The following is a 22,213-nucleotide window of genomic DNA, read 5'->3' as shown; positions in this document are numbered from 1 at the left end:
GTTTTATAAATACAAATACATAGTTTAAGTCATTTCTTCTAAATTCTTGGAAATTATATGCTAGATGAGATGGCTGAAAATTATATGAAATTGTGGAGTTACCTGTTTTTACGTGACTAGCAACGAAGCATGATTTTTTGACAGAAGACTCACAGGCCTATGCCAAAAGCTGATTAAATTGCTCAATTAAGTAAGAAGAGATGACAAACAAGAACAGCTGTAGGCCAAAGATTGGTCCACACAAGCTGTGCACACAGTATGGATTCCGAGTATAGGAGTGTCCATCTAAGAAAAGTAATAATGAAAATGGTCACTCAAAGAATGGCCATTTCATCCTGTCACTTTTGTAATAGCCTAATATTTTTTAGTAGCACTCAAAATGCTAAGGTTTTGGGAAAGGCAACTTTGGATTTGGAGAATTGTTAATTTTACATGAAATAATCTTGTTTGTTGAGTTTCTTATGCTATTAAGCCACATAGCTATAAAGCAAATAAATTTTTATTTATTGTCTCTTCAAGCTATGATTCTCAATGAAGGGTGTATAGCAAATCCTCTGTAGGAGTTTGGAAAAAATACAGAGTTCTGGGTTCTACTTCTAGAACCCAATACCCTGGCGTGAGGCTCAGCAACTGTGTGACAGGAGCATTGCTCAGGTGATTCTGATGCCCGTTGCTGACTTGTAGTTGCTACAGAAAGAAAACCCACTTAACTTCAGGTCTAGATAAATGGAAAATGTGGAGAAGGAAATAGAGGATAAGTAATTGTGTCAGTTAAACACACTCCTGAGATTCACAGCTCCTTATTCACAATTCTGAAATCTTGAAAGTGTTGAAAGCCAAAAAAGAAAAAAATAAGACTTTATGAAACCTGCTCTGCTCTCATCCAGTTTCTGGCAAAACCAGATCTAAATTGACATGAGGCTTTTCATGATCCGTATTTATCCCAAGTGTGAAGGGACACGTGTTTTTTTAACAGAAGGATGAATGTGTTTCTTATGGAAGTTTTACCTGATAAACTGTATATGTGTACTCTCTCTATATAGAGAGAGATTAAGGGTATATATATATATGTAATATATATATACACATACACACTGTAATATATATTAGCATAGGCTAATATATATTATATATAGTAGTCTATGCTAATATATATACACTATATATATATTAGCCTATTCTCACACTGCTAATAAAGACATACCTGAGACTGGGTAATTTATAAAGGAAAGAGGCTTAATTAACTCACAAATCAGCGTGACTAGGGAGGCCTCAGGAAACTTACAATCATGGTGGAAGGGGAAGCAAACATGTCCTTCTTCACATGATGGCAGCAAGGAGAAGAATGAGTGCCCAGCTAAGGGGGAAGCCTCTTATAAAATCCATCAGATCTCTTGAGAAATAACTCACTATCACGAGAACAGGATGGGAGAAACCACCCCTATGATTCAATTATCTCTAACTGGTCCCTCCCACGGCATGTAGGGATTATAGGAACTACAATTCAAGATGAAATTTGGGTAGGGTCACAGCCAAACCATATCTGTCTATCTGTCTATCAATCTATCTATCTATGTAACAATCATCTATCTATCTATAAACTATATACATATAGCTGTATATATACCATTTCCCTTCTAGAATCTAAAGAATTTTAGATCTTAAAGGGTATCTGGTCTCAATAAGTTTTGAATAAGAGATGGTAGAGTTGTAGTAATGGGTTCAGTTGACATTTTGTTCCGTCCTACTCAAATGATTTGAATGTATTTTACTGATTCTAAATTTTTTTGAGGGCAGAAACTCTGTATGCTCACCTTATATAATAATAACCATACATATTGGATCATTTAAAATAGTACCTCATCGAGGTCTCACAACAATCACACTATGAATGCAGGGCTCACTGTTCTAAGGATGAACAGCCTGAGGTGAGTCAATGAGCAGTCACAATGCTTAGTGGACAGGCACAGAATTAATAATCCATGAGTATTTAGTAAACTGAATATTGTTTTAAATTGAATTGAACTGCTACTTTTTTTTTCTGTAAGTAATAGAATACATTCATTGTGTGCTGGTCAATAAAACTTAAATGGGAAAATATTTAATAAATGTTTTTATAAAATATATAGACATTTTCTAAATCCCATGAGCAAATGTAAAATGGTTGAGGGACACAAATTTTTTGATGTATATATGATCAGAGTCAGCTTTAAGCATTAAAGTTAATATATAAGGGTAGGATTGATACTAATCACACTTATTTTGATAAACACTTAGTTTTATAAACTTCCCTCTAATAGCATATACTCAATCTTAGAGGAGTATGCCAGTAATGTGGGAAGTGGGTTTGGGATAAAGGGTGCAGGGTGGTCAAATGTCACCCTCATTCCCTCTCCATCAGTGAGATCTTCAGCAGCAGAGCCAGTGGTCCACTCCTAGAACCCATGGTCCTCTGCACCTGAGGCTTAGCCGTGTGAGTCCTGCTCTGATTGCACTGCCTTTCAGGACCTACTGGATGCTTACTGTTTTTGGTGTTTGCATAAGGAGATTACCATTTTCCAAATGCTAGTATAAGCAAAGGGAGAAGACCAAATAAAATGGGCTAATTTGGCTACAGTTCTAAATTGTTCTGTGCAAATCATGAAACTTCTCTGTGCCTGCTTCACCGTTTGTGAAATAAAGATTGTCAAACTGATGTGACACTGAATGGTGATGAGTACAAATGAACTGAAGTTCCAAGAGTCCTTTGAAAATTATTGTATATTTAATATAGGTGAAGTATTGGTTGAATGCATTGAATAAATAAAATGTTTTTACAAAAAGTCTGAAAATATAAAATAATTAGTTTGAAAAAATATTCCTTCATTAAATATTGTTAACATTAGTGAAATATACACATAATACATTTGCTAAGAGTTTGGACTTTGGGATCAGGCATGATTGTATTTAATCTGCATCATGGCTCTGCTATACTGTGACATTGAACTAGCTATCAAGCCTCTCCAAGCTGTATGGTTATATGTTCCTGTTCTATAAAATTGGGAGCATAGTAATGCCTGGATCATAGCAAAATATGTTAATTAGTTGTCAATAAACATATTGTAGGTCCTTAAAGGTACAAAGTGAAAACTTCATTAGCCTTTCCCTGCTTCAGAGAAATAAAGGTAGAAATGAGGTATGTGTTGGGAGGTGAGACACTTCTCAAGTATAACCAGACTTAGAATCTGTAGGGTTTATTTGGCTGTGCACATTTGAAAATCATTAAATATCTTTATTCTTTCTATAATTAATTCTTTCTGGACTTTAAGCGTATCTTTCTAGGACTAATGATGAAAACTTGAATTCTTTGTTAAAACATCTTGTGTTCTACAATGCTAAAATGAGGGTGAGAGAAAGAGTATGGACAAATTGAACTGTTCCTAAGAATACAGTAGACAAGACAACCAGGAAAAAAGAACAGCAACACTTTCCCAATACAAAACACTTTGGCTATATAATTTTAAAAAATAAAACAGATAAGAAAAACAGCAATCTTTTCAAAACCATGGTCTTTTGTACAAAAGTAAAGGATATCTTTAGAGACCAAAAATAAAGTGTGACTCAAACCCAGAGAGGTAGTGAGTGGGGCTGTGACTGACTTGAGGGCATCTGCCAATGCTAGTGACTTAGAGCACTTGTTTTTCACTCGTGTGAAATAAAACCCAAGGGCTCAGACAAAGTATGTTGTCAAATCAGAAACAACCAATATAAGGCCAGGACCTCTGAATAGCTACACTCTCACTGAAAAATTAAAAAAAAAAAAAAAAAAACAACAACAAAAAAAACTACCCTAAATAAAAAGGTGCTTTGGAAACTTGGTTTGTCCTGTCAGAGATCCTAGAGAGAGGAAAACAGAAAGTATCCCCTGAGAATTCATAATATTCTGTTCCTCAAGTGAGTTGATGGCCCAGAGTCTCACTACCTGTAGGCTTAAAAAACTCCACATAAAAATTTATTTTGGAGAGATCCCAGGTTGGAAGTTTCCTTAGGCCCTTCACAGAACCAAGCAAAAATTCTCTCTGAGGGGACACACTAACAAATCAGTCCTTAAAATACCTCCACAAATAAATGACTGATAAACATGATTGCATAATTAAAAATTACAAAACACACAAAGAAACGAGTGTCATGAGAAACAGCAGTAAATACAACTAGCAGAATCAGACCCACAAAGATTTTAATTATTAGAATTATCTATATAGAACATAAAGTAATATATGCAAATAAATAAAGAGGAAATTGAAAATATGGGTGAGGAATGAAAGACTGAAGCATTTGAAAATGACCCAAACAGAACTTTTAGGAAAAAAGTTTTAAATGATTGAAATGAACAGTTCAGTTGTGGGTTAAAGAGCATATCAGACAAAGATAGAGAATATGTTTAACATTTTTTTTTTTTTAATTTTTTTTTTTTTTTTTTTTTTTTTTTTTTTTGAGACGGAGTCTTGCTCTGTCGCCGAGACTGGAGTGCAGTGGCCGGATCTCGGCTCACTGCAAGCTCCGCCTCCCGGGTTCTTACGCCATTCTCCTGCCTCAGCCTCCCGAGTAGCTGGGACTACAGGCACCCGCCACCTCGCCCGGCTATTTTTTTGTATTTTTTACTAGAGACGGGGTTTCACCGGGTTAGCCAGGATGGTCTCGATCTCCTGACCTCGTGATCCACCCGTCTCGGCCTCCCAAAGTGCTGGGATTACAGGCTTGAGCCACCGCGCCCGGCCAACATGTTTTTAAATGTAAGCAAATATGTATCATATTGAACAACTACCATAATGATTTCTTTCTGAAAAATAAGCAAGTGTTAATAAAAGTCAAGTGGAACTGAAATTCTGGAAAAATTTCCATAAAGGTTGGGAAGGAGTTATGAGAGTTAAATGATCACAAATGTTTTGAATTGGTGGAGTAGAATGGTGATATTGATTAGTTCAATTTTGCTAATTTAAGTATGCAGAGTGAAATTGGTAGGACAACTTCCTAGTGAATAGAAATCCAAACCAATATAGAAGAAAGGAAGAAATGACGTGAAAATAAAATCTCAGGGCTAGGTGTGGTATAATCCCAGCACTTAATTCCACTTAATCCCAGCCTGTAATCCCAGCACTTTGGGAGGGTTAGGCAGGCATATTGCTTGAGCTCAGGAGTTTGAGAACATGGGGAAACCCTGTCTCTACAAAAAATACAAATATTATTCGGGCATGGTGGCATGGCACACACCTGTAGTCTCAGCTACTTGGGAGGCTGAGGCAGCAGGGTCACTTGAGCCCAGGAGGCAGAGGTTGCAGTGAGCCAGGATTAAGACACTGTACTCCAGCCTGGGTGACAGAGGAAGACCCTGTCAAAAATAAAATAAAATCTCAGTTAATCTGAAAGAAAGCACAAAGAAAAGTTTGAGCAAAGGAACATATAAAATGAAGTGGTAGAAAAAATTCTGTTAGTAAGCACAATTAATGTAATTTTTCTGTTAAAGAGGAAAGATTAGCAGGCTAGCTTAAAACATTTCCATCTATATGCTGTGTATTAGTTTTCTACTGCACATAACAAGTTACCATAAACTTAACAGTGTTAAACAAGGCGCATTTGATAGCTCACTCTTCCATAAGTCAAAAGTCTGTGTGGGCTCCACTAGGTTCTCACAAATCTGAAATCAATTATTGGCCAGACTTGGCTCTTTCCTGGAGGAGCCAGGGAAGTACCTGATTTCCAGGTCATTCAACTTGTTGGCAGAATTCAGTTGCTTTTGCTTGTAGGGCTGAGGTCCCTGTTTCCTTTCTGGAAATGGCCCTGGCCACCCTAGGTCTTTTCAAATTGTCTCTTCCATGTCAGCAAAGGAGACCATCCCTGCATTGAATCCCTCTCTAGCTTCCAATATCACTGACTTCTACTGCTTTTGAAGGGCTCATATGAGTAAATTAGGACCACCCAATAATCTTTCTTTTGCTGCTCATCATAGTTACAGGTTCCACCCAAAACTAAAGGGAAGGAGATTTCACAAGAGCAAGGGCCATAGGAGGTCATTCTCAGAGTTCCATCTCACATATACTGTTCTCAGAGTCATGTTTAAAACGTAAAGTAATAGAACATTTGAAAGTTAATGCCTGGAAAACATGTACCAGGAAAATATGACCTAAAATAAAGTTGATATAGTTATATTGCTGTCTAGCAAAACAGACTTTTGACAGGAAACAAAGCATTTTTAGGATTAAAAAGAGACTGCATAATGAACGTGTAACAATTTTAAACTTGTATTACCATATAATATACTTTCAAAATTTATAAAGAATAAATTAGGCTGGATGTGGTAGCTCATGCCTGTAATCTCAACTACTGGGGAGGCTGAGGCAGTAGGATCACTTGAGGCCAGGAGTTCGAGACCAGCCTGTGCAACATAGCAAGACCCTGTTCCTAAAATATATAAATAAATAATTAACTGGGCATGATGACACATACTTGTAGTTCAAGCTACTTGGAAGCCTTAGGCAGAAGGACTGCATGAGTCCAGGAGTTCAAGGCCGCAGTGAGCTATGATTTGTGCCACTGCACTCCAGCCTGGGCAACAGAGCGAAACCATGTCTCATTAAAAAAAAAAAGAAAGAGTAAGTTGACAGAATTTGATGATTGTTAAACCCATCATCATAGTGCTTATGGTGGAAAAGAAAAAGCACTGAAATGAATAGGGTAAGCATTTAGCATTAAGAATTTAGAAAAACAAAAGAACGGGTAAATTAGTCAAAAAATATATTAGGAAGCAAATAAAGATATGAGCAGAATTAATAAAAATAAAGGTACTATATAGAGGATCGAAATATACAAAATTTTTCATCTGAAAGGCTAATAAAACTAATATAAGATTAATCAAGATTAAAAGTACAAATAAACCATGTGAAAAAAATAAACTATCAACAGCAATGCAGCAGAGATCAAAGATATAACCATATGCTTCAATATAGAAAAGTATCAGAAAAGTAAAATGAAAATATCTTGGATATGTAATTACATCAGATATTTTAACAAAACAACAGAAAATGAAATGGTTTTACTAAAATACTTTTACTTGGTGTAATCTTAAAAATATGTCCTAAAGCCAATATTTCACTTATGTTTAAAATAAAAATATTTGACTTTATTTTTAGACACTGAACGCTAAGTAGGATTTCTTTTTACAAAGGTATACATTTCGGTCATTGCTTTTAAATTTCTAAGTTTTCTATTATGAATATCACTGAAACACTCAGTCCATAACATTATAATTCTGTTTTCAAGCAACAATAAAAGATAGAAACAATGCTTGCTCAAACTTATAAGCCATGTTACTGGATAGTTCCCTTACTTTTTAATCTCTCAAATTCTGAAAATGGTTATGGTTATGTCAGATGGTTGAGTTACCAGTCTTTTCTTGGACTTGCCATTTCCTAACATTAGAAACAAACATCAAGCCTATAGTTATCTTCCACACACTAGCCTACAGATTTGGGTTTGTCACCCTATAGAGCTGGCTGAACCATTTTGATAAGTGGTATTATGCAAACAATATGGCAGGCTACCTAGTGGTGCAGGACCTGAGTGACTGAGCCAACTCCTTTGGCTCCGTCATTAGGGATAGCATGTAGTAGCCATTTCCTTTAAAAAACTGGAAAGCTGAGGATCTTTAAGATGAGATTTATTTTCCCTTTGAGAAAATATTTGCTTTTTTTGTGTGTTCCAAGGGCTCCTTTGTGGATAATATTTTTTATGATCACATTTTTGAAAACATGCTTTATTTTTCTTTCTATTAGCGTTCCATACCTGTATACATTTTCAGAGCCATTATATTACGGTATATTGTATGTAATTACTTTATCTAGTAATGATCAGTTATCCATGTTAACAAAGCAGAGAAGGTATGCATCCTGAAAGTTACTCATTCTTTCAGGCAAAAATAAATGCTCAATCATATAATATTGGGCTAATATTGTTTTATAGTTTAGCCACCTGTAAGGAATAGCATGCTAGAAGATGGTGTAAATTTTTTTTCTTTCTTCGGGCTTCTTGCTCAGCAAAACCAGTGATCATTCTCTTGTTTTCCATTTATTCTAAATTACAATTCAATGTGGTGGAAAGCAAATCGTACTGGGGCACATCATATTTATTTTGTATTTGTTAACACACTTTTTGAAACTCTGCAGAACTTGCCTGGAAAGGTACTTTTTGATTGTATATATTTCTGTATTCAGATGATTCAGATGTCTTTCTCTAAATGCTTCTATATTCTGAGACATGCCCAATTTCCTTACTTAATAATATAACAGTCCATCACTCATTGTAAATCAGTAGGGATCCAGCAATAAGGTGCAATACATCACAAAAGCAGGGCAGGCTATCATTGAGATAATAAGCAGGTGCATTAATATTCATGCATTATGAAATCCTGGTTGTGCCTCTAAAATGCTGTAGAATACATTCCAGATTTAATGTTCACCAGTAGATGTTTGCAGTGATTTTAAGATACTTCTTGTGGCAATTTATTCAAGGCATCACTAGATGATTTAGGAAACTTTCATCTGCAGTTTCCATTCACTTAATTGTATACTCAGCTAATGTTCCTCAGTGAGTATGCATAATCCTTTCTGGTTAGCCTTTGGGTTGTTCTTTGTCTCAGATGGAAGTGATGTTGTGTAAGACGGATCATATATGTATGTCTGTGTGTGTGATGTGCTGTATATGGTCGGAAAAGGAAGGGCAGCAAAAGGGGGGCAAAACTACATACATACATCCTATATAGTACAGTATTTACATAGTGTCAAAGACATGAAATTTAGACTTTGTTTCCATCTCAGAGTAATATAAGTGGGTGTATAAGAAAATAATGCTATGCTACAGTGGATGCAAAATTACCAACAAAGCAGGGCCACCGCAGAAGATGTTTGTATTGCCTATTCCATAAGAAAAGTTAGGACCTCAAATAATAAATGAGAAAAATTAACCAGAAGCTCTTTATCTGTCATGATGATATTGGATTTATTACTGTTGTTAACATTCTGTATACATAGGATGGACACACACCCAAAATTCGTTCAGATGTTGGGACAAATGATGTCAGACTTACCCCAAGAGGGTATAAAAGGTTTATTTCATAAGTAACGAGGCTTTCTGGGGAAAGCATGGAGGCTCCCAGGCAAATCTGAAAATAACTTGAGCCAGGGCCTAGAAAGGAAACTGGTTTGGAATTTTTATGGTGTACTTGGAGTGAAACCAGGGTGAGGGTTTCCATACATGGTTTAAACTTCCTGCTGGTACCAAAGGAAGGGGCATCATAGTTTTCGTATCAGTTTTCTCAAGTGTCAGGCAGAAAGGGAAGAAGGAGGGGTGAGGCTTAAAAGTTATAAGCAATCAAATATAAAAAAAATGGAGTCATTTTTCATACTACGTTATGATGATGTTGGGAGAAACTTTGGGAAATACGACTGCAGTGTGTTTAGGACTTTCTATCAATATGCTTAGAAGCAGAGAAGTAAAATGAACAACTTGAAGAAATACTGGAGCCCTGTTGTTCACCTCACCTCCTCTCCAATTTAAATTCTGACATTTTCTGGTTGGTAACCAATGTCCCAACACTCTTAGTCAGTGCTCATGTCCTTCATCATGATAAAGAGTCTTTCCTCTTGGCCTGTGTATGTGAAGATGTTCTCATTTTGATGTTGGCTTTGGCTATTGGTAAATCAATATATCCTGAACCATATTCCATGGGCAGTAAAAGTTCTCAAACATTAAATCTGCTTTTACAAATTAAAAGAAATTCAGTATCTTTCCATCCTGTCACTGAATAAGCCAGCATAGGAAATTTTAAAGCATATGTTAAATTATGGGTTTTTTTTTAATATTGAAAGCTTGGCATTAATTGGCTATGCATACTGAGAAAGTGCCAAATACTTGCTTATAATTTCACCTAAAGTATTTTTCCTAATGTGAACCAGTGTATGACCACAATATACTGACCAATACATGACCACATTTTCCTGAATGAAACTGAATAGAATAAAATGATATCAACCAAGTCAGGAAAACAATATTTCAGTGGTGGGGCAATTCTTCCCTAATTGTCTCAATTGATTTTCTTAGTTGCACAAGGAACTAAAAGAATGTTGGCCATGATAACAATTACACCAGGATGTAGGAAATCTATGAAAATCCTATTTCTGGTGGCATATTTTGCTGCAATTTTCATGAGATGGGAGACGCTACCAATGTGGGACTGTGATATTACTATTATCTTTAAGAGAAGAGATGAAAAATCTACCTACTAAATACTGTTAAAGAATACTTAGCAGCCGGGCGAAGTGGCTCATGCCTGCAATACCAGCACGTTAGGAGGCCGAGGCAGGTGGATCACCTGAGGTCAGGAGTTCGAGACCAGCCTGGACAACATGGTGAAATCCCGTCTCTACTAAAAATACAAAAATGAGCGGGGTGTGGTGGCACGCACCTGTAATCCCAGCTGCGTGAGAGGCTGAGAGAGGAGAATCGGCTTGAAACCGGGAGGCAGAGGTTGCAGTGAGCCGAGATCGTGCCACTGTACTCTGGCCTGGGTGCCAGAGCGAGACTCTATCTCAAAAAACAAAAAACAAAAAAAAGAAACAAAACCCCCCTTAGCATTCCATTTATGAAACACTTTTCATGTTTCATATATGTTATAAAGATAGGTAGTCATATAAACCCAATGTTTAGTTTATCACATATACTGAATATTAAACAAAACCTTTCTTCAAAATTATCTCTCAAAAGAGCTGAAACGGTTTTATGTTGAAACCCCTACAAAATCTCCTATTACATTTATTTTATTTTGAACAAAGTTGTATTTGGGGAAGACATTAATAGAAAACATTGTTAATTAAAAACTGGCTTTGAATGTTATTTAGGTCATCTGATGGATACTGTTAAAAAAGGAAACAAACCTCTCATGGATATACTAATTATTTTGGGTGATATATGCTCAAATTTGCCAAAAATCTGTGTCATTGTAAATGGGCCTCTTAGAAATCACTTTAAATAACAATTCAGAAATTTTGTTTTAAAATAGAGAGGTTTTGGCAATCAACCAAAAGAACACGGAGAACAGGAATCAAATATGCTAACTTTATATTAAGACTAAGTGACATATCTAACTCTGAATCACAGTCTGTAATGGAGGGTTCCCAAATGCAGTGACGGTCAACTATGTTTCAAGACAATGAAAAGAAGAAGCATGATAGTTGCTGATCAAAGGCAAAGTTGGTAAAGGACAGTTCTTCAAGGTAGGTGCCAGACTCTAAAAGCCCTGGCACAATGCGGGTAGGGTGTGTTGGCTGAGTGGATCCTACCACCCCTCAACATGAGCCTCTTGGATACAGAAAGTCTGGAAAAAACTGACATGATTCAGATGACAATCGGTCCCAAAGACCGATTGACATGAGAATTTTGTTACTAAGAAGAAAAAAGGAAGAAAGTGATAGGAAAATCCAGCAGAAGCTGCAAGAGTCCTCCACCAGAAAATGCTACCAAGGACCAGAGGAAAATGGTAACCAAACATATTATATTGAATTTTTAAAAATTAGGTAAGTAATTGCCTTTTAAAATAAGGTTTCAAAGCAATGGTACAAGAATTCAGAGAGGATGATGTGAGACAATAGAAGATGAAATAAAAGATGGTGGACTCAGGAAAGAAACATGGAAGAAAGAAAATTAGATAAATAAAGGTCAAATTGAAATCTCTACAAATATTACTGGACACACTCCAAAATCCTCAGTATAGGTCCTAACTCAGTGAACAAAATTAAAAGCTAATAAGGAATGTAGACATAGAGGACAGAGAAACCCAGCATATACATAATTGTTGTCCCCCCAAAATAGAACTAAAGTAATGGAAAATACAAGTCATTGATTAGGATAAGATTCCAAAAAGACGGAACAGAACAAAGGAAAACTTGAATTCTTAGATTGAAAGGGCAAATCATGCCTAGAAAATTGATACAAATCAATAAACTTAGCAAAATTATTATACTCAAAATATAAAAAGAATACTTTATAAAACTAATTTACCTGGAGAGATGGAGAAAAATAATTTCAGGTTCAGTTTTCTCACTTCTTAGCATCAACAATGTTAAGGCAATAAAGGAATGCCTCTAATTTCTTAGGGAAAAAATGTGACCCAATAATTTTAAACTCAGCCTAATTATTGGCCAAGTATTTTAAAAATAAGCAATTTGATTATAGGCTATATAATTCTCTTGCCAATTTAGTTTTAGGGTCAAGTTTAAAAGAAATGTATAACTTCCAATTATAAAGCAGAACGTAGAAATTTTTCCAAACCCTAAGAACATAAAAATTACATATAGTATAAGAAAGTAAAATATTTTTTTCTCATTTTTTATAGATGAGGAGTGAAGATATCATTAAAGGTGATAAAATAGGAATATAAGATATTCAAAGAGTTAAATATGTTAATAGGAAAAATAATAAAATAGGGTAGTGAAGGGAAAGAAGACAGAGGGGGAGGAAGCAGAAATAAAATTTTCCTATCCATGCTCATAGTATGGAGTAAGTAAAATCTAAATAAATAGGAAATATTAATACATGCCTAAATGAAGTGTAATTATAAATATAATAATTAGAACAAAATAGAAACCTTTCATATTTTAGAAGAATGCACATAAAAAGGTATGATGATTCTTTGATGCCTAGTTTGTTGAGTATTTTTAATATGAAGGCATGTTGAATTTTATCAAAAGCCATTTCTGCATCTATTAGGATGATCATGTAGTAACTGTTTTTAATTCTGTTCATGTGATCCAATAAATGGATCATATTTATTGATTAGCATATAATGAACCAAACTTGCATCCTAGGAATAAAGCCTACTTGATTGTGGCAGATTAGCTTTTTGATATGCTGCTGGATTTGGTTGCTAGTATTTTGTTGAAGATGTTTGTGTGTATGTTCATCAGGGATACTAGCCTGCAGTTTTCTTTTTTCATTGTGACTCTTCAAGGTTTTGATATGACAATGATGCTGACCTCATAGAATGAGTTACAGAGATATTCCTCTTCCTTGATTTTTGTAATAATTTAAGTAGGATTGGTACTAGCTCTTCTTGTATGTCTGATAGAATTTGGTTGTGAATGCATCTGGTCCAGTACTTTTTTGGAAGTAGTAGCAATTTTTTTTTTTTTTTTTTTGAGATGGAGTCTTACTGTGTCTCCCAGGATAGAGTGCAGTGTTGTGATCTCCGCTCACTGCAACCTCTGCCTCCAGGGTTCAAGCAATTCTCCTGCCTCAGCCTCGTGAGTAACTGGGATTACAAGTGTGTACCACCACGCCCGGATTTTTTTTTTTTTTTTTCGTATTTTTAGTAGAGACAGGGTTTTGGTATGTTGGCCAGGCTTGTCTCAAACTTTTGACCTCAGGTGATCTGACCATCTTGGCCTCCCACAGTGCTGGGATTACAGGGGTGAGCCACCACACATGGCCTTTGTTGTTGTTGTTGTTGGTAGGATGTTTTATTACTGATTCCATGTTGAAATTTGTTTCCGTCTTTTCAAGATTTCAATTTCTTCCTGGTTCAGTCTTGGGAAGTTATATGTTTCAGGAATTTATCCATTTCTTCAAGTTTTTCTAACTTTATATGCAGAAATGCTTACAACAGTCTCTAAGGTTTTTCTGTATTTCTGTGGGGTCGGTGATAATGTCATTGTCATTTCTAATTGTGTTGATTTAAATCTCTTTTTAACTTAATCTAAGTAGTACTCTATCAATCTTGTTTACTCTCTTAAAGAACCAGCTTTTTGTTTTGTTCATCTTTTGTATGGATTTTCATGTCTCAAATTTGTTCATTTCATCTCTGGTTTTGGTTACTTCATTTCTCCTGCTAGCTTTTTGGTTGGTTTTCTCTTGTTTTTGTAGCCCTCTACGTATGATGTTAGGTTGTTAATCTGAGACCCTTTTAACTTGATATAGGTGATTAGCACTATTTCCAGTTAACACTGCTTTAGCTGTGTCCTAGGGATTCTGGTATGCTGTTTCTTTGTCTTCATTTGTTTCATAGAACTTTTTATTTGTGCCTTAATTTCATTCTGTACCCAAATGTCATTCAGGAGCAGATTTGTTTAAGTTTCATTTAATTGTATGGTTTTGATACATCTTCTTGATATTGATTTTTATTTTTATTATTCTGTGGTTTAAGAGTGTAGTTGGTATGATTTTTCTGTTTTTGAATTTGTTGAGAATAGCTTTATGGCCAAGCATATGGTTGATCTTAGAGTGTGTGTCATGTGCAGCTGAGAAGAATGTATATTCTGTAATAAAAGCCATCTATGGCAAACCCACAGCTAACATCATGCTTAAGGGGCAAAATGTGGATGCATTCCCCCTGAGAACGAGAACAAGAAAAGCATACCCACTCTCACCACTATTATTCAAAATAGTACTGGAATTCCTAGCCAAAGCAATCAGGCAAGAGAAAGAAATAAAAGACCCCCAAATAGGAAGAGAGGAAGTCAAATTCTCTCTCTTCACAGACGATATGATTCTATACTTAGAAAACCCTAAAAGGCTCCTAAACTGATAAACAACTTCTGTAAAGTTTCAGGATACAAAATCAGTGTACAAAAATCAGCAGCATTTCTGTATGTCAGTAATGTCCAAGCTGAGAGCCAAATCGAGAACACAAGGTCATTCACAATAGCCTCAAAAAGAAAAAATACATAGGAATACAGCTAACCAGGCAGGTGGAAGATATATCTACAATGAGAATTAGAAAACACTTTTGAAAGAAATCAGAGATGCCACAAATGAATGGATAAGCATTCTATGTTCATGAATAGGAAGAATCAATATTGTTAAAATTGCCATATTTTCTGCAGCAATTTACAGATTCAGTGCTATTTCTACCATTTTTCACAGAATTACCCATAGTCTATTCTAAAATTCATATGGAACAATAAAAGAGCCCAAACAGCCAAAGCAATCTTAAGCAAACAGCACAAAATCAGCGGCATCACACTACCTGACTTCAAACTACACTAGAAACCTACACTAACCAAAACAGCATATTGGTACAAAAACAAATACAGAGACCAATGGAACAGGTTAGAGAACCCAGAAATAAAACCATACACCTATAACCATCTACAACCATCTGATCTTCAACAAAGTTGATAATAACAAGCAATGGGGACGGGACTTCCTATTAAATAAATGGTGCTGGAATAACTGGTTAGCCATATGCAGAATGAAACTGACCCCTTCCTTTCACTATATACAAAGATCAACTCAAGATGGATTAAAGACTTACATATAAGATCTAAAATGATAGAAACCCTAGAAGAAAATATAGGAAACACCATTCTGAACACAGGCATTGACAAAAACTTTATGATGAAGTTCCCACAAGCAATTGCAACAAAAACAAAAATGGACACGTGGGACATAATTAAACTAAAGAGCTTCTGCCCAGCAAAATGAACTATCAACGGAGTAAATGAACAACCTATGTGATATGGTTTTGCTGTGTGCCCACCCAAATTCACCTTGAATTGTAATAACCCTCACATGTCAAGGGAGGTGCCAGTGGAGATAATCATGGAGTCAGTTTCCGCCATACTGTTCTAGTAGTAGTGAATAAGACTCACGAGATCTCATGGTTTTATAAATGGGAGTTCCCCTGCACAAGCTCTCTTGTTTGTTACTACGTACGTCATACTTTTGCTTCTCCTTTGCCTTCTGCCATGATTATGAGACCTCCCCAGCCATGTGGAACTGTGAGTCCGTTAAACCTCTTCCTTTATAAATTACCCAGTCTCGGGTATGTCTTTATTAGCAGTGTGAGAACAGATGAATACACTACAGAATAGGAGAAAATATTTGCAAAATATCCATCTGACAAAGGTCTGATAGCCAGAATTTATAGGGAACTTAAATAAATCAACAAGCAAGAAAACAAATAATCTCATTAAAAAATGGGCAAAGGACATGAACAGACATTTATCAAAGGAACACATACACATGGCCAACAAACATATATATATATATATATATATATATATATATATATATATATATATATATATATATATAAAAAGCTCAACGTCACTAATCATTAGAGAAATGCAAATCATACTGCAATGAGATACCGTCTCACACTAGTTAGAATGGCTATTAAAAAGAAAAAAAAATGACAGATGCCAGCTAGGCTGCAGAGAAAAATGAATGCCTATATGCTGCTGGTGGGAATGTGAGTTCAGCCACTGTGAGAAGCAGTTTGGAGATTTCACAAAGAACTTAGAATAGAACTAATATTTGACGTACCAATCCCATTACTGGGCATATACCGAGATCCGCTCGGTCATGGAGACCCTAACCCAGTGGTGCTGGAGCAATTAAGACAAAGACACAGAACTAGAGTGCAGAGTGGGAATCAGGGGGCTGACAGCCTTCAGAGCTGACGGCCATGAACAAAGTTTGACCTACATATTTATTGACAGCAAGCCAGTGATAAGCATTATTTCTATAGATTATAGATTAGCTAAAAGCATTCCTTATGGGAAACAAAAGGACAGGCTCTGCCTTGTTATCTGCAGCAGGAACATGTCCTTACGGCACAGATCACTCATGCTGTTGTGTGTGGTTTAGGAACACCATGAGCGGTTTTCCACCCTGGGTGGGCCAGGTTTTTCTTGCCCTCATTCTGGTGATCCAACAACCTCCAGTGTGAGCGTCATAGCCATCACGAGCATGTCACAGTGCTGAAGAGACTTTGTTTATGGCCAGTTTCTCATGGCCTGTTTATGGCCAGATTTGGGGGCCTGTTCCCAGCAGGCATACGCCTAAAGGATATAAATTGTTGTACCATAAAGACAAATGTACATAGATGTTTATTACAGCACTATTCACAATAGCAAGACGTGGAATCAACCTAAATGCCTATCAGTGGTGGACTGGATAAAGAAAATATAGTACATAAATACCATCAAGTAATATGCAGCCATAAAAAATAATGAAATCATGGCCTTTGCAGCAGCGTGGGTGCAGCTGGAGACCATTATCCTAAGCAAATTAATAAAGTAACAGAAAACCAAATACTGCATATTCTCACTTATAAGTGGGAACTAAACATTGAATATACGGAGGCACAATGATGGGAACAACAGACACAAGGGCCTACTTGAGTGGGGAGGGTGAGAGGAGGGTGAGGATCAAAAACTTGCACCTATCAGATACTATGCTCACTACCTGAGTGATGAAATCTTTTGTACACCAAATCCCAGTGACACACAATCTACTCATGCAACAAACCTGCACGTATACTCCCTGAACCTAAAATAAAAGGCAAAACAATTTTTAAAAAGGCATGATGGATGACTAAAGCAAGAAGAAACTATCTCAACAGTTTTATATGTGCTAATATTGAATCATGTCAATATATTGTTAAGTAGAAAGAAATAAAATGACATACTAGCAAATAAAATTTTATCTATTATGTTCATTAATATCCTTTATGTATATGCTTGTTTATTGATAGAATAATGCTTATTTATCTTAAACGATACTCCACCAATTAGTAGCTACCTCAAGAGCAACACTACATAGCCATAGTTATTTTTCTATTTTGGCCTTGTATCCCTCATAAATCAATATTTTACACGAGTATCACATGCTTAGCATACAACCATATGAAATATGACTTTAGATATAGTATATGTAGTACCTGCATGAGAATTAGCTTGTAATCAGGCTAAGAAGATAAGAATGGCAAAAGTAGAGAATCACACAGAATGTCAATTAATACTCAGTTTTGTCACACAAATATTTTATGAAGCCTTCTTAGAAGACTGCAGCCTTCAGTGTCCTCCTGCCCTTTGATTTTAAATAGCAATTATAGACTGTATCCTACTGTAATATTAAATTATGTCTTTATCATATTCTAATAGTTCAGTATATGATACTCTTGTCTTCATAGAAAAGATTGTCAAATCCTTTGACTCTAAATCCGTTTGTGTGATACATTACTGATATAAAGCAAAGTGACTGGATAGAAATCTCAGATATGAACAATAACACACCAATAATTATTATACCACCTGCTAATATATATATATATTGTGCTCATAGGTGATTAATAAGAAAACAAGGCACAGAGAGGTTAATTACATTGTCCTAAATTAAAAAAAAAAAAACTACTAAGAGATATATTTAGGGTTAGAACCCAGGCAGGCTGACTCTGGAAATAGTGCACATAATGGTATAATAGATGGTGACCTTGCTCTGTTATTTAACCTCATTGACTTCTCTTCCTCCATTGCTAAAAGGTGGAAAATAATGACTTACTTTACAAAGCTGCTGTGATGCTTAATAAGAAAAATCCACTAACAGCTTTGTAATCCATGAAGCTGTACAGCCAACGTGAAGTATAACTGTCGTCATTGCTATTTTCATGCTGTTGTTAAGCAGCATTATACAGGCTCGCCTCACAGGAAAGCAAAGATTTCACTTAGATTTCTGTAGAGATAGTTTTTTTTAACAATCATTTACTGACTTTTAAACCTCAAAATGCATGTTTTTGCTGAGAATGCACAATATCTGTATTCTCGAATAAGTTATATTCTACTGAAAAAGATTATCTGATAAGCCATGATGTGGTGAGTGCCATAATGAGATTCTGAGTTCTGTACAGGGGCCTACTAGAGAGGAAAGGGGAAGGGAAGGATTTTGAGATTCAAAGAGTTAAGCACATTTCGCTCAGCATAGAAAGATTTGCAATTTCAAATTCTAATACCTGCCTGTGAGAGAGGCATTCACAGGTTTTGTGTATTTATGCTACACAGAAACCTCATGGCATTGTCTTTAGTCTCCCTTTCCGGCATCTTTTCCGACAAAGACTGTCCTTGACCAACACCAGAAATGAATTTGATTTCTCTAATGCAGGAGATAATTGGATTTTTCTTTATGGAATGCATCCCTTTAATGACTGTCTCTGCTCCTGCCAATTTAGCTGCAAGTGACCTGACATTGATCTGATGATATGACTTAAAATAAAGAGTTTGAGCTGGAGGTGACAAAGATCAGCTGCCTGGCATCTGAAAGAATGTTTTTTTGCTTCATCTCACCATTTTCCTGGGAAAATGCTTTATCCTTGAATGTCATTTTTACAAAACATGCAGCTGTAATAATTGGTCATACAGCAGCAGATTGCTTCCTTCTAGAAAATATAATAAGTATTTCCCAGAAAGTGCCCTGGAGAAAACATTGAAAATTGAATAAAACCCACCCAGTAATCATTCTATTCCTTGGAAATATTTATTACCATGTTGATTCTTTCTGGAACGGGATAAATATTACTGAAGAAAATTAATTAAATCTTTTAAAAGTCTGATGCAACAAGAAATATTTATTTACGTATTTATTCATGTAACCTTTAGGTTTTGTTAAAATATTTGACATGAGACCTGTTATTAAAGAAAGTTATAAAGGTACAGTGGCTGAAATTGTATTTGGAAAAAAATAGCAATTTTTTCCTCAAGAGGAGTTATGATATAAAGCTCTTTTTATTCCTAAGAGTATGTGAGATTTAAATTTCTCTGTTTTCACCTTTATTATTTTTTTTTCAGTAACAATGTAATTCACTTGATTCATGGTTAATTTTTATTCTACCATCTTCCCTTTATTCCTTTTGATAAGTATCATGAATCATTTTGATGGGAAATACTATCCATGGGCATTAATTTGAGTGAGAAAATATAATCCTGTAATTTAAAAGGATCAAGAAAAAGATAAACAGATGAAAAAATCATTGATGAACTAGTTTCCCTTTTAAAATAAGTAAAAAAATATTTTCCTTTTTGAATTCTTAATATTAGTTGCATTCACATTGATGGTGATTGACAGTTTAAAGAGAAATGAACTGAAAGTTTATATTAAAACCATGCATGATTGTTGAATCTTTTTTTATTCAACAATGAAGCCACATCATGTGAAATTATTGTAGGCCCTATGTTAGATAGAGCCTACATAAATCTGTAGTGTTACTCAGTGAAGGGGAATTGACTATCTTTGGTTCTCATCAACCAACAGAATGTTGGGAACTCTATTCCTAGAAATGACATTGAGAAATAATATGAAGAATTAATATCAGATCTTTCTTGTAAACTAGAATCCTTATCCACCATTCTGATTGTGTCATCTAAGTGAGCATGTGAAGCAGTGACATGCTGGTGAATGTTTCCAGAGACCATTTTGGATGCCCCTGCTTGAGAATTGATGTGCCTTCTACAGGAAATCCAGTACTATTGAAGGGGTCACTGATCTAACAGTACTCCCCACTGAATCACCATCTTTCATCATAAATGATTACATTTCACCCATATCAAGGCCACTGTTGAAAGCTACACTTAAATGCAATGATAAAGCTTTTTAAGCACAAGAGAAAAATTTATTTTAGTGGATGATGAAAATTCTCTCTTACTCAATGCAATAAACCTCATTTCATTTCTGTTTTCATAATTTTGAATCTATCTTGTCTGAATTTGAACATTATTAATAAAAATCGTAAGTATTGGAATAGTGTTCTCTTCTCTTGAAGGGAAGGCAGATTTTCTGGAAATGGGAAACATGCGTGTGTGTAACATACACACACATTTGTGTAACACTTTTTTAAAGGAAATTTATTCTCCATCCTCATTGGATTTTAAAAATACCTTTCTAATAGATTAACTATTTATGATACTTTGGGCTTCTGCTGAAATCATTAATATGTGATGTGGTAAATGAGCAATGTATTTTGTTAATGGATCTTTAAAAACAGGTATTTATATCTTAATTTATTTTATCATTTCTTCTTAAGCAAATATTTTGGTCTAGTATATAAAAATCCCTTTGACATTAGAAGGGATAGAAAGATCTCCACCGTCAAGGATTTCAAAGCCTAGTGAAGAGAGAGAAAAGTATATAAGTAAGTAAAAGAGAAGGTAGAAGGTGATACATGACATGAGAAGGATGGGTCAAGAACCACAAGTTTTCTGTAAGTGGGAGAGAACAGTGAAGACATCACAGTAGTGAACAGTGAAGACATCACAGTAGTGATATGACCTAGGCCTCAGAAGATGGGCAGAATCTGTGCAGGTGAGGAAAAGAGGAAGAACATTTTTAGATGAAGGCATAGAATTGTGGGTGAGAGAATGCTGGCTAATTAGAATAAATATGCTATAAAACTGGGTACAAGTAGTTTACCACATGTATAGTTGGAAGAAGTAAGGAAGAGGAAAAGAGAAGATAATATTTTGATTAATGATATCACTAAAAATCTAGACATCAGGGAATGCTTGAGTTTTAGATTTAGACAAACTTTTAAAGAATATAGTATTTTATTTGTTACATATGCTTTGTTTCTATGGTGATACTAATATTCAAAGGTACTTTCTTCATATAAGGTAATCTTAATATTAAAAAAATCTTAATATGTGACATGTTGAATGACTTTAAATGTGCTTATTCCGTATGTACAGTACAGTCAAATAAACTATTAGAGTTTCTAATTGAATGAAGTATATCCTAATTTTTGTTTCTGCATATGTTATAATGTTAAAATGTGTACTTATTCTATTCTCAATAGAATGTAAATTATAGGCTTATAGTTAAATCTGATTTTAAGATTTCTGAAAGTGCTAAATAAGATCCTTTCATTGCTTCAGGTCACTGATATGATGCTTCAGGACAAACCCTATCCTGACTGGGGAAAATCCGCAAGAGCTTTCTGGAAGAAAGGAAATGTTAGGATCACTTTGTTCTGGTAGGAAATTGTTTCACTTACTTATTTCTGCCTTGCCTTACTCACTAAAGGACTTGAGTTGGGCATAATTTTCCTTAGAGATACAGAATTCTATCTAGAGAGACATTTTTGGTAGCTACTATGTTCTGTTAAAACCATTATCCTAATTATTTTATGAATTAATTTCTTCTTACATATTGTGTATATTCACATTTATAAAAGAGAAGTTTTGCTAATATAGTGATACACTTAAGATTTGACCAGAGGTAGGTTTTTGATTCAGCAAAAACAAGCTGTAATTTTCATCAGTAAGATCTGATATATAAAACTGTCTCTTACAAATACTAAATTGCCTAGTATATTTGACAGGATACGATTTTGCTCTGAGAAGTGATAAAGAAAAGGAAC

At 35.2% G+C, this 22,213-nt stretch overlaps 1 protein-coding gene across 6 annotated transcripts in view; it reads left to right on the top strand.

Annotated features, from left to right (window-relative positions):
• The window catches only part of LOC105470104 (transmembrane protein 117), a 579,101-nt gene that overhangs the window by 356,995 nt on the left and 199,893 nt on the right, over nucleotides 1-22,213 (top strand). For all 6 annotated transcript variants that reach the window (XM_011721851.3, XM_011721853.3, XM_011721855.3 and 3 more), the window contains one exon: nucleotides 21,729-21,826. In XM_011721851.3, the coding sequence (XP_011720153.1) occupies nucleotides 21,729-21,826 (98 nt within the window). The remainder of the gene's footprint in view (nucleotides 1-21,728; nucleotides 21,827-22,213) is intronic.

Source organism: Macaca nemestrina, chromosome 10 (genome assembly GCF_043159975.1).
Source record: "Macaca nemestrina isolate mMacNem1 chromosome 10, mMacNem.hap1, whole genome shotgun sequence".
Classification (NCBI taxonomy): Eukaryota; Metazoa; Chordata; class Mammalia; order Primates; family Cercopithecidae; genus Macaca; species Macaca nemestrina.
This window is presented reverse-complemented; position numbering and strand designations above follow the sequence as displayed.